This window comes from Thermobia domestica, chromosome 15 (assembly GCF_964235325.1).
Source record: "Thermobia domestica chromosome 15, izTheDome1.hap1.1, whole genome shotgun sequence".
NCBI lineage: Eukaryota > Metazoa > Arthropoda > Insecta > Zygentoma > Lepismatidae > Thermobia > Thermobia domestica.
Window position 1 is genome coordinate 126883182 of NC_137468.1, and position 13464 is coordinate 126896645.

At 32.4% G+C, this 13464-nt stretch overlaps 1 protein-coding gene across 4 annotated transcripts in view; it reads right to left on the bottom strand.

Annotated features, from left to right (window-relative positions):
- Positions 1-4920: 4920 nt before the first annotated feature.
- Positions 4921-13464, bottom strand: part of slif (cationic amino acid transporter slimfast) — a 638367-nt gene continuing 629823 nt past the window's right edge. For all 4 annotated transcript variants that reach the window (XM_081740112.1, XM_081740111.1, XM_081740110.1 and 1 more), the window contains one exon: positions 4921-7720. In XM_081740112.1, coding sequence (XP_081596238.1) covers positions 7620-7720 — 101 coding nt within the window. In that variant the 3' untranslated portion in view covers positions 4921-7619. The remainder of the gene's footprint in view (positions 7721-13464) is intronic.

Below are 13464 nucleotides of genomic sequence, written 5' to 3' on the forward strand. Positions count from 1 at the left end.
TAGTTCTAAATTTAAATATAGCACGCAATCCTCCAGCTCTACACAAGTGTCTGTGCAAAAGTAGTGTTCGTCGAGAAGGCTTAGCAGCATAGATGGTATAATTTCTTCCACATAAGAGAATACTTTTTTTTTTTTTTATCAGTGTCGTCCTTTTTATGATTACAATATTCAGTTTTCTTTTACGAACTAAGCAAGATATTTTGAAACAACCGATAAATTATGTGAGTCCGTGCATGCATTTCTTTAAAGATGATAATTTCAAAACTTATCCAAAAGTGCGTGCTAACATTGCAAATGTGCTTCTTTATTAGACTCAGTTTTTATTCAAAATCTGTTTCCTTAGACTTTCTAGTTTAACTTTGAGAGTAAATTTAGACTTCCTAAGATGATTAACGAAGCTACTTGACGCACTGTGCTCATACCAATAGCAACTAGTATCTTATTACGTGCGTACTGTAGAAAAAATCAGTTTGTAGATCTACTCATGAATTTTTCTATTATGCAAACATACTACATTTACGTTTCTACCAATTGAAATCGTAACGTTCACAGATTGAAATCTTAACGTTCACATCTTACCGTTAGAATTATATGCTTATGGTTGAATCTTAATATCTGCCTGATATTTTTAACTTTTAAATACATCATACTAAAGAAAAATATAGATCTGTACAGACATTTGACAATATGTGGTTACAATAGGTGGCTTTAGTATAGATTTCTACTAAATTGTAGGTAGTTGGAACATGAACTAGTAGAACCCAACATTGGTATTAGTAGTAAAAGTGAAAATAAAAAGTTTCCATAATACAATTTTATGTAAAATTTTCAATATAAGTTTATTGAATTTCATTATATATACAAAGACATAACACAATGTAACTACAATATAATACAGTCATTTAAAAAATACATCTATTAAAACAACATAGAAATCTAGAAATCTCTAGGTGATTTTATAACAAAGCCATTCAGCACTTCTCATATTGCAATCACTGTACTACTTAAAGCTAAAGACGAAAAATGCTTTTCTTTCTTGTGCACTTCTGTTCAAACAAAGCTAGAGTGCCCTCCAATTTCTAAGCCCCAAAAATTCTAAAATATTGTAAGCCCTAAACTTAGATTTTTAAATCCCTCGGACCTATGCTACCGGCAAATTTATTTTTAATCCATTTCGACACAGTAGTCTTTCAAGAGAAATAAACCATCTGCACATTGCTGGCGAAGTATATTTTATATATATATATATATATATATATATATATATATATAGGTAAGTCAAAACCTATCACACTGGGCGATGCAGGATGAATCAAGGCTATAGGGAATAGAGGATCTCCGAGAAAGTAAGATGTACACAGACGAAGCACTTCCGAAGTGATGATTGTGTGGTTTAGTGGCTAGCGCCACGGAACTCTGCTGAAACGCTTATTCCAGCATGGGTTAAAATCCTAGAAATTGATTTTTCTTTTTAATAAAGAACCTCCATTTTATGGTTTCATGTATGGATGCAAGAAAATTATAAATACGTCACAGGTGTACGATATAGGAAATTAAATCATACACAATAAACCAAATCATAAATCCTTCTCCTTTTGTCCCTAACGTACACATGGTCCCGGAGTCTACTTTCACTGGGAGACAACTAAAAATTAATTTCAGAATAATTTACTTTCATTAGTCATCTGTCTCCTTTAGCCTACAGGGCACAACAGTTTTTATCCCGGGGAACGGGGTTGTCTTCTTGAATAGAAAGGTATTTTTTTAAAAAATCGGTGTTTTGAAAAGTTATCCAGTATTTTATGTAAGAAAATAAGTAGTCACTAAATTATATCTATATTTAATGCTACTTTACGCACTACAAAACTTGTGAGATACGTTTGGTAATGAAACGATAGGGTTATTTGTTATCTCCTAAATACTTGTAAAGGAAACATAGGCTCTGATTTAAAATTCGACATTTTAGTAATAATGCACTGTTATTCTTATGTTAAACATGAATAAGGGCGTAAAACTTTCACTGACATATTATATATATATATATATATATATATATATTAGTGAACTTCCTCGTGCTTACATGGATACCATACGCGTTTCTAGCACGAGAGATCTGACTTCTATTTCAAATGGGAATTCATTTACGTCCGGATTCCACTTCAGCCTGTAGGACTACGTTTCATGTAGCTTCTCCGCTGCAAGGGACGTTAAACTCTCATCAATCAGCCAACCACTGTCTATTTCTAAATTGCTCAACCTAATAATCAGAAACCTGGTACAAACGAAAAGGGTTACGGGTTTCTGACATCGAATTTAAGTAGATTAAGATTCATGGGTTCTGTTATAGACTATTTGTGATTTTTTATTATATTATTATTTGCTTACTAGTAAAATTTAACACAGAACTGAAAGAAGTTATTTAATAGGGATACAATATTTTTGAAATGAACTTCAATTGTTATTTAGTGTAACGGTAAGTTTCATTGCCTATGACATGGAAATCATAGATTTAATTCTCAATAAGATTGCATGTCTAGATTCAACGTCAAAAAATAGCTCAATGTGAACACCTTAACTATTCAGTAGCAACCGTACGAATTTTCTGGCGTGTAGTCCACGTTTGATTTCTGGTAGGAATATTTGCCGCAGATACAAATCCGAGTAGTAGTTCGGGTTCCACATTCAACAACAATTTACTTTTGATTTTACACTTTATTTGTTTCATTACATTATTGATTAAGTTTGTTCAATAGATCCCACTTTGTTTCATGTGGTCCTGACGCTGAAAGGGGAAATTAAGAGTCAACCCAAAAAATCAGATGGTTCAGGTTTGATGCAGTTTCCCTGTTTATTTATTTATTTATTTTGGAAGCATAAACATTTTGAATCATAAGAACATAAGCACATTTCGGTAAGAAGGTGAGTCAAGTTCTAGATAATATTGGTATCGACTCATCACATTACTGTTGAACTGAAGAAGAAAGTGGAAAGATAGTAATCAGAATGGTTGGCCGTGGGATTTAAGCAAAATTTCTCTTGTTAATAAGGTGAGGTTTAATGATTCCCTTAATAGTATATCAAAAATGCAATTTAAAATAATGACCCGTCTACTTTTGTGACTCTATGTATGTTTTTGCCTTCGCTTACTTTGGTAGACTAGTTCAGTGCCGAGGCAATGAAATTTAGGCCTGTGGAACCCGAACCACCCTAATGTGTTAAAATTTCAAAATTGTTCCACTTGAAATGGAAACTAGAACAACGTGCTTGAAAAACGCACACTCAAGCGTCCAGATCAATGAGTACGGCTTGACTAAGCTTCTTATTATTTTCCGATTTCACGATTATACTCCGAGGTTAAAGGAGATTGTGATGATGAGAATGAATGAAATGGTGGGAGAAAGAGGAGAAAACGGAAGAACTATGAGAAAACCCACCACACGGTTTATCCACTTCAAAATATTAATAGCAGTCAGAACTAGACAATATTTTTGTATATCTTTATGAAGCATTCGAAACAAGTGTGCCTGCTAATATTTATTCTTTCGTTTATAAGGCAAAATAAAAATATGTTAACACAAATATAAATACAAAATACAAATATATAAGTGTAATTCTAAGTGTTCAGATATATCTCTTAAAACTTAATTTCTTTCCATTATTACTTTTCATAGAACATGATTTTGTTTAAATACTGTACATCCACTTTATATAATATTTTTCAGTCAAATAAACATATTTAAAAAGATAATCTTATTCAGCAAATGTATCTGCAAAATTTAATATTAAAAAGTAAAATCGTTTTAAAAAATACTTTAACATTTATTGTACAGACACTTTCTGTAATTTAGCGTATTTATCATTCGATAATCAACAACTCAATCTACAGCACGATACCTTGCTATGGTCTCCCTCGTTTCAACTTTCAGCAAATTTAGGAAGTTCTCAAATTTGTTGATTTCTGATGTAGACGATACTTTCGGCATCAAGCAGGTGTTTCTTTATTTAGATTACGTCATTATAAAATGTAATTTTTCTAACATAATATTAACTCTTAATATCCTTTATATATTTCTTCAGTGTAATAAGAGGTACATAATTTTTCATTGAAAATGATACAGTGATATTTCTTTTCCATGGTTTTACTGAAAAAAAAAAATGTTTTCTTATCTCAGAAAATAAATCTGAACCATTGATCTTTGGTTTTATCATTTTCGTACTTTCCACGTATTTTACAATTCGAGTACGTTATCAACGAGCGATATTCTTCTTTTGCAAGTTTATATAGAAGGACAGTGAGCATGGGCATTTGAAGAAAAATTTTCTACGGAGGGGCCCATCTCGCTGGTTACTATATTACATTTTGATACTTACCTTTTATCTGTATTAAGAAAATCTTAAAACATTTAAGTTGTTTTTGTGAGCCAGAGGGGGACCCGGGTCCTACCTTCGGGCGACCATGACCGTGAGTGAAGTTTAGAATTCGTGTTTTCCTAAAGCTACGACGTCCATACCAACAGTATATGCCGTTTTGTCCCAATGTCCATATTTTTGTCATTTTAGGAAAGCAACTGAGGGGTGAGAGACCTCTATTCTTCGTTTCCTAATATTACAGATTTTGTTTGCTAGGTGGCAGAAGTTGAGTCACAGTACCTGAACGAGCAAATGTGTTTCTAATCCTGTTCGATATAGAATTTTCAGTTCAAGAGCAACAGGTTACTGAAATTCCTCACCGCAGCTAGACGTTGTGTAGCCGATATTCATCGACAATTGGAGAGCGTGTGATGATAGTGTTCTTGCAGGAAACACTGTGAGGAACTGGGTGTGTAAGTTCAAAGCAGGGCGAACGAGTATGAAAGGTGAGAAAAGATCTGGACGTCCTAAAACAGCATCAACTGATGCCAACATTGCCCGTGTTGAAAATTTTATCATGGAAGATAGGCGTGTCATCATGCAAGAGATTTATGATACGCGTACACTGGGGCTAAAAATAGGAACAGTAGAAGGAATAATTACAAAGGAACTGGGCCTAAGGAAAGTTTTTTTTCTAACTGAGTTTCACCAGTGGGATCAAAAAGAGGGAAGGATTCGATCAAACGTTGCAAATTTGACATGATTCAGAAGAAAGGGACGTAATTTCTTAGAAAGTGTTGTGACAATGGATGAATCACAGAATAGTTTCCTGTTCATTGTCCTTGAAAATCAGAACTAAACGGTACGTGCTTTTGGTGTGTACCTCGTATTTTCAAACGTTTACTCCATTTATCTAGAAATCAATGTTTAGATACAATTATTCCAATAATGTAGATATCTGTAAAGTAATTTCGTGACAAAGGATGTTTAGAATTATGAAAAAGTTCTAAATTCCATGATCCCAGGGTTGGAAATTACTAACATCAAGCCATAAGCTGTGCAATATAAAGAAAATATAATTTACATACATCAGTCTGAGACAATTAAACAAACGAAGGTAGCTAAATTTATTCAAATTTTAAATTATTTTTTGCTCCAGTATATTCTAAGTAAGCGTGATGTAGATTATTATACTGGAATTGCAAGTAAATGTGATTTTACTTTGTTTCGTGAGTTGTCCAATATTTTGGAAACAAAGTCAGTGGTCGAAGTGAGACGGTATGCGATGGTATGTCATACCGCCTCTGGTTTTACCGTAATCAAAATATACCGTCACTGGAGAGTAGATGCTAAATACCTTTAATAAATCCATTTGTTATACACAGGAACTGACGAGTTGACAACACCGACATTTTTGTTATCTTTTTCCTACATTTTGTTTTTAAAATGAGGTGTCTTCAAAGAAGTTCATCTAGTTTATATTTTGATGTGCCATATTCAATCGTTTCTTTCGTATGTATGTGTACGTCTTCTTGTCTGAACTCATATAAACGTCGTATTTTGAGCATGGCCAGCTTTAGGGATTGTCTGCTGAAGGGGGCGGACCTACCGGGGATTTGGAATACGCCTTATTCGAGTCGGCGGTCCAGGAGTTTTCCCGCAGGAAATTGTTAATATAAAAACTCGGTTTCTGAGCATTTTCGTGTATGATTCTCTATAATACAACATAAGGGGATATATTTATTTTTTTTTCAGAAAGTTGTTGGCGGGACCTCTCCATGTCTTCTCCGTAACTATAAAGAGAAGTTCTCCAGTGGTTTTCAGCCATTATTTAAATAGAAATGCAATCTTTTAGGCAGCATACCGTCACTGTATTTCAACATTTAGATAGCCGGTATGTCGAGTGAAAATCGTAATAAAACATACCGCCTCTGCTCTTTTTCCACTTCGAACACTGAACAAAGACAAGCTTCCTCTCAACCTTCTACGAAGAAAAGATGGGTAGAATGAATTGCATGTTACAAGAAAACCAAAATTTTCTTGATTTTACCCTGCTGATTTCGATGTGTTTCTCATAAATTACTCTTTAATATTGCCTCGAAGGAAGATAAACTGACAATCGCATGTTTTGTGAATACGCTAGTCGGCAGTGAAATAATTAACAAATCGCGTAAAGCAGATGGTAATCATTGTAATCATTTGTAGTTAAGAAATTGACCCAGTTCCATCGCTTTTTTAATTGTTCTAGATTAGGAAAATAAATAATGCATCTAATTTGCGACTTAAAATTGCCGTGATTCCTGCATTGTAGTTATTTTATCTACAACGAAATTATTATTTGCATACAGCAATATTATCGTTTAATTCCCATCCCTGTCTGTGGCGAAAATGCAGAGAATATGAGCTAGACCTAAGGGGAATTCGTAAGATTCGAGGGTCACTTCTTGGATTTAGTTTCTGGAAAGCAGTCTAGATTTTTGAACAGAAGTATACATTCAAATCTAAAATTTAAACAAAGTAACCTGCCTCTTCTCTTTAACATGTGAATGTAAAGAATAAGTTTCATGTTTCATACTTTGAAGTTTTTTAAACAATAAATTGATGATTGAACTGAAGTAGTAACTTAAACATTTAAATAATAATTGTGCATTTAAATATTAATAATTTAAACATTACTTATTGACACTATTAATATTGATAGTGTTATTCAAACTATTATTGGAACTTTTTAAATATTTTTTTTAAATATTACAACACTTAAGACATCATGGATCTAATTTAGGTTTGCTGTATCTTCATAACTTTGTCTCTCTCATATTATATATATATATATATATGAAGCTTTTGTTTTCTTTACTTCCGTTTACCGTTAAAAATATTTTTAGTATGTTTGCTTTTCATGTTGTATCATGTACCAACTTCAAAATATGCAAATATTGGTTGTAATAGAAACATTACAAAACGTTGTACATGGTTTTATCAATTATAATTATTTTTCAAATAAAGTTTAAACGAAACATAAAAATGTATGTAAAGTGTTGAAAAAATTCACAATTGTTCTATTAAAATATACACTTTTGCGATCTACATATTAAAATTAAAAAAAAGAAAAATACTTCTCATTCTTTGTTCTTACCAAAACTTATATTGCTCGTTTCGTTGTTACACACGAATGAATTTAAAACAATAGATTAGGTTGTTCGACAATACAAACATAATCGAGAACTTACTCCTTGCATCTTCATCTTTGCAAAATAGCTAAATATTCGCTACAATTTCGTTGATGTGTCTTTATCGACTTGGGCTAGTTTGGGTTTCTTCAGTCCTTCAGAACTATTCCTTATTCCGTATAGAAAATAAATTAGAAAACCTGTAACATAGAAAAATTATTATTACTATTTTTATAACAACTAGTTATGCAGCCTTTTGGGGCCGCTGTACTCTACAGGTTAAAATCGTGCTTAGCTGAAAGCTCTTAATTGGTTAAACAAATTTAATTTATTTATCTTTTACTTTTTCGTTTGTCTACCAATCGCCATCAGTAACATGCACATTAATACTTGCGCTATTTCTATTATGTGTATTCATTTACACAGAAGTTAAGATTTTGTCATTTGAAAATGTAGACCTATAAAACATACAAATGAAACATTCTTCTGGTTAAGAAAAGCTTAATACTTGATTTTATGTTACGAATCAGGGGATAATAATAGAACAGTGAACATAGTTAATATTTTGTTTTTAGCTGTAACATTTTACATTCGTAATTCGTATTATAATATATTCTAATAGTATTAGAAAAACAAAAGAAGTATTCGGAGACATGTTTTCAATCTCCGATTTAAACTAGTAGCGAGTTAAATGATAAATAAAAATAACACACTACAGGGTTTGAACACACAAACATCGCATTGACAACCCATTCGCCCAAACCGCATGAATATTTCTTGTGCAATTTGGAGCCGCCTAATAGCGTTTGTATCAAGCTGTTTTCTGCTTCATACATCTTATCTTTTCAATCAAATACGATTGAGTTTACGGAAGTTGAATCTTTTGCAATGTATAAACGTGTTTTTCACACAAGTCACATTTTATTTTACGTCATAGTAACTTACGTAAACCAGGTTGAATCCTTGAAATGATTGGGTCTGAAGTGATCATAAAGGTTTTCATAGAAGACTAGATATGTAAAAACCATTGAAGATTTACTTTCTTGAAATTGTGTACACATATGTCGTACATATGAAATTTACATAAGAAGCTAGTGTATGACAGGACACAGGACTGACCCTAGGGAAATTGCCGCCCAGTGCAACATTATTTACCACCCCTTTTACCTAGATAGGACATATTTTAAGACGTTACCCATCTTAATTTTAGTAGTATTAATAATAAACTATTAACAAGAGTTGAAGTGTCGGTAAGAACATACAAAATTATAGTATGTTTGACCGAAATTAAGTTTGAACTAAAATATACACATATATCAGTGAAGTGCATTCTTAAATAATATAAGCCTAAGTACATTAATTTATTAATTCAATATAGAGTAAATCAACGTCAGGCTTATGAGGATAATGCTACGTATAGCGTATCGCGTCGTGTTCTCGCCACCGATGCTAACTAAAAAAAAATTGTTAGTTACAGCACTGTGTTGATTATCTTGTGAATGAAGAATCATCCTAGCACAATTCCCTAATTACACAGTGACTTTTAAGGTGGGTTATTACTGGATTGTTTATAATAATAATAATAATAATAATAACAATAATAATAATAATAATAATAATAATAATAATAATAATAATAATAATAATAATTATAATAATAATAATAACACAAACATTAAAAATGCAACCAAGAAGGATATAAGATAGCAGCGCCGAAGTTAGCACATACCGACATTGATGGTACAAGTAAAATGATTAAACTTACCGTTCTGTATGACGCGTAATAACTATGACTAGTCTAACTTATTTTTAAAAAATGCCCAACAAATGGTGACATTTTCATTCATGAATAGTAATCTGTACTGTCACCAGCTTCTATCTTTACTTGTTGAGTGGATGGTGAGGTGAACATCAGTATTTCCATCTGGTGCGGGAATTGAGAACCAAAAAAACAGTAAATTGTGTATTATGTGTAAGCTGCTAAATGATTATGCAAAATTAACAAGGATGTGGGTTTTCAGTTCTTATAGAATTTCCGGTCGTGTTTAGAAGAGAACTCAGACTAACTAATTGCTGTTCTGAATATTAATAGAACCAGCGCAGTAGGTGAGGCATAGTTAATTTCATTATTTGTTTATTAATTATTAACGATTACGGATATCAATAAGCTAATTTTATATTAATCTCATCAGTGCGACGAGATTCTATTTGTATTTTATCTGGAATATTTTAGACACTTTGGAGACAGGAAGTGCTGTTTTTACTTCCAGAACTAGTGGCGCATTTTCTTATTTTCGCTTCTTTGTAAGGTATTGTTGAAAAGTATGGAAGTAGTAAATCTTACATTCGCATTTTAATTTAAATTGGGAAATTGTATGCAATCTTATTTTCTATAATGTGAACAGTTAAGGAAACTAATGGACTATGTAAAATATTGAATCTGATGAATTTACGTAAATCTGATTTCCACACAATATTTCCTAGATATCGTGTGTCAGAACAAAAGGGAGGAATGGACAGAAATTAAAACGAATGCAAAATAATTACAAAGTGTAATTTCGAATGTTGAAATAAGATACTTTAATAAGTGTCACTATTATGTAGTTATTGTGTTATAATAAATTCGTAACAGGGAGTATTTATTTTGTGTTATCCTATCATAAGTATGGTGTGTCATGACTTAGTTGTTAAGTATTGAATTTTTATCGTGATATTTAGTGTGTCTTTACTATAGAGGTCTGCACGGGCTCGGGCCGTAAGTTTTTAAATATACATCTATAATTCTTGGGCCTTTCGGGCCTTACTTTGTAAATATAATGTACAACGATATTTATTGGACTGCTCTTTCTGGAGAACTTTTAAAGCACATTAAATTTGTAATTTGAGACGCCACACTAAAAATTATCATTGTGTAATCGAGATTAAAGCTGTGTAGGAGAGAAGAACTAAAAGAACCGAAATAAACATGCTTACCTGTGAATAAAAGTTTGAGCAGCCAGAGTGTGGACTCCAATCTTTATTTTTTTTTTTTTATTTTTTTTTTTTTTTACAACAATTGATAATGACTGTTTTGAGGACTATCTTAGTGAGTTCAGTACACATCCATTTGCATAACAATTTGCCATAGACCCTATTGACATTTTGTTTTAAATATTTGGAGTAATCATGTCTCCATTTAACGAGAATTTATATAAATGAAATTAAATGAAATGTTTAGTTTAACGTCCTACGTTTTTGCACCAAGGCTAAGGGAGACAGAATTTATCTAAATGACCATATTCTTTAAAGCATTCATACAGTTAGTAAGTGTAAACGATAACCTTTATCTCATTATTCTCTCTCAATTATGTAAGCTTTTAAACTGCAAAATTAAACCTCTAATTGTTGTAAACAAAAATACAATATTGCGTTAATTAAGTTTCTGCAATTCGGGCTTATTTCGGGCACTTTGATTATCACACGAGCTTGAGCCGGGCTCGGGCCTAAAGGCTAAAATATATTTCGGAGTCGGGTCGGGCCTCACACTATAAATTTATGGGCCGGGTCAGGCCCGGGCTAAAAATTCCGGCCCGTGCAGACCTCTACTTTATTGTGGGATTGGTTATTGTCCGTTTTTTTTGTGTTTGTTTCAGTCGAGCACAAATCACTTTTGTAGTAAATATCAGTAATATCTCTGTTGTAACTTCATGATAGAACTGACTGATGGTTTAGGGCTGCACACAATTGTGATCACGTTTAATAGTTACTTCGGTTAAATCATTTGTTGTGTTGACTCGCGATTTAATAACAAACCAGGTAATACTTATGCCACAACTTTGTACGTGCCCCCTGCCAGTTTTTCAAAGTAACTCTCGCTAGAGGTAGCGATTCATCAGAAATAAGATAAAATTCACTTCATGTTACAAGTTTATTTACTATATTTTCGAAAAAAAAATCCCTATACATTGTAAAACTCATTCAATTTGAATAAAATAGAGCGTGTATTTTCTTCAGGGCATTCAGATTGATTCGGTTGAAATGGGTCAAGGATAAACGAGTAAAAGGGGCTACGTTCCCCAAGAACTTAACACTAATGTTACTGGCAATAAGTGTCCACGCTTGAATAAATTTCTAGTCGTGCTTTTATACTAATTTGAGGAATGAGTCCACATATATCCGATGATGCGATCACGAGAAACACAACCTCAAAGTTTGGGATTTATGAAGTACCGCTTATGACAATGGTAAAAGTGCGTACTTGATTACATTTCTACTTGCGGTTTCTACAATAATTTATGAATGGGCGCTGAATACAATTGGACTATTTTAAAACTTATTTGGCCGTGATATCACGAGAAAAATGACTTCAATTTGAGCTCTTTCTAATTTTCCTTCCTTAAATAATATAATAAAATATTTTTCTTGTTAACTTTCACCAAACTGAATTATTTTTTATGTAATACGACGTGTATTTTCTTAAGAGGCTTCTAACTAGTCCCAACTGAGTCAATCAACAATCAAAAGTAGAATTTCTCTTCGATATGTTTGATTTCTTCAAGTTCACTGGTAACTTTCGTAACAATTGCTGGATTTTTATACAATATAACACACATGTTCTTTGAGTCCTTTCTTCAATCAATTCATCTGAATTGATTAAAACACTTATATCAAACAAAAATATATAAAATAATTTAAAGTTGCTTAGTTTTTCTTAAGTAGTTCGAAGCAAACACTAAAAATAGGCCCAGTATTTGGTATATATTACAGGTATTGATGTAACATCAAATTATTACTATTCTTCTTCTTCTTCCTATTATTATTATTATTATTATTATTATTATTATTATTATTATTATTATTATTGCCTACTCTCTCCTCTAGCTGAGAAACGTTGTATCTTCTACCTCTTTGCATTATACTGTATTTTATCATCAGTTTTCGTATTTTTTTCTTAAAGGTGGTACGCGAACTATAGATCAGTCTTATAAATACGTACATCAACTGTTAATAAGACACCATTTGCAAAGAGCCTTGCTATCTCTACCTGCTTCTAGAACGTGAGCAATTGTGCTCAAACATCACATTTTAAAATACTACCGCAAGTTTTGCCTGGAATTTAAGCTGAAGCTTACCATAAAATAGTGAAATCTATCTATTAAAATGCTACAATAGCAATAAAAACGTCCGAGCTCCAATCTCTAACTTTTGATTTCAAACCTTTGAATTATGGTTATTTATAATTTCACGTTTAAGAAAGATAAATATTTTAAAGTAACTGTACTTTAAATACACTATTTAAAATTTTTCATAAAGTCTATTATTCCTTAAAACTATTGTTCAAAACCTTTGTATTTTAATAAGCCTTCTCCAAACGCAATGCATTGTGCTGCCATCTTTGGAGTTCTGTTAAACTATGTGTTTGTGGATGTTTATATGTTTGTGGTCAATCTTTTCGACAACGAGATCTCGGAAACTACACGCTCTAGAAAGATTACGTTTTCACTGATCGATTACAAGTTTTGCGTCGATTGTCCAGTTCTGATTGAATATTTAAAAAAACATGGCCATTATTTATTTATTACATTTTTAAGGGTACACTGGAAGCAGTGTTCGAAGTGGAAAAAGAGCAGAGGCGGTATGTTTTATTATGATTTTGACTTAACATACCAGCTATTTAATTATTGTCTTGATCATTGAAAAACCAGAGACGGTATGTCCTCATGACTGAAAAACCAGAGGCGGTATGGCATACAACCGCATACCGCCTCACTTCGACCACTGACTGGAAGTGTTGAAATGAAAAAAAAAAAGGATTATATCCTACGCATTATACATTCCAATACCACATTGTTGTACATATTGTTATTTGGCCATGAAACGAACGTCTGAGACATATGCAACCCCTGAGATAGGAAGGCTAACCACTTCTCCGAGCTAAGATGAATCTTTATTGTTTGGAGTGTTT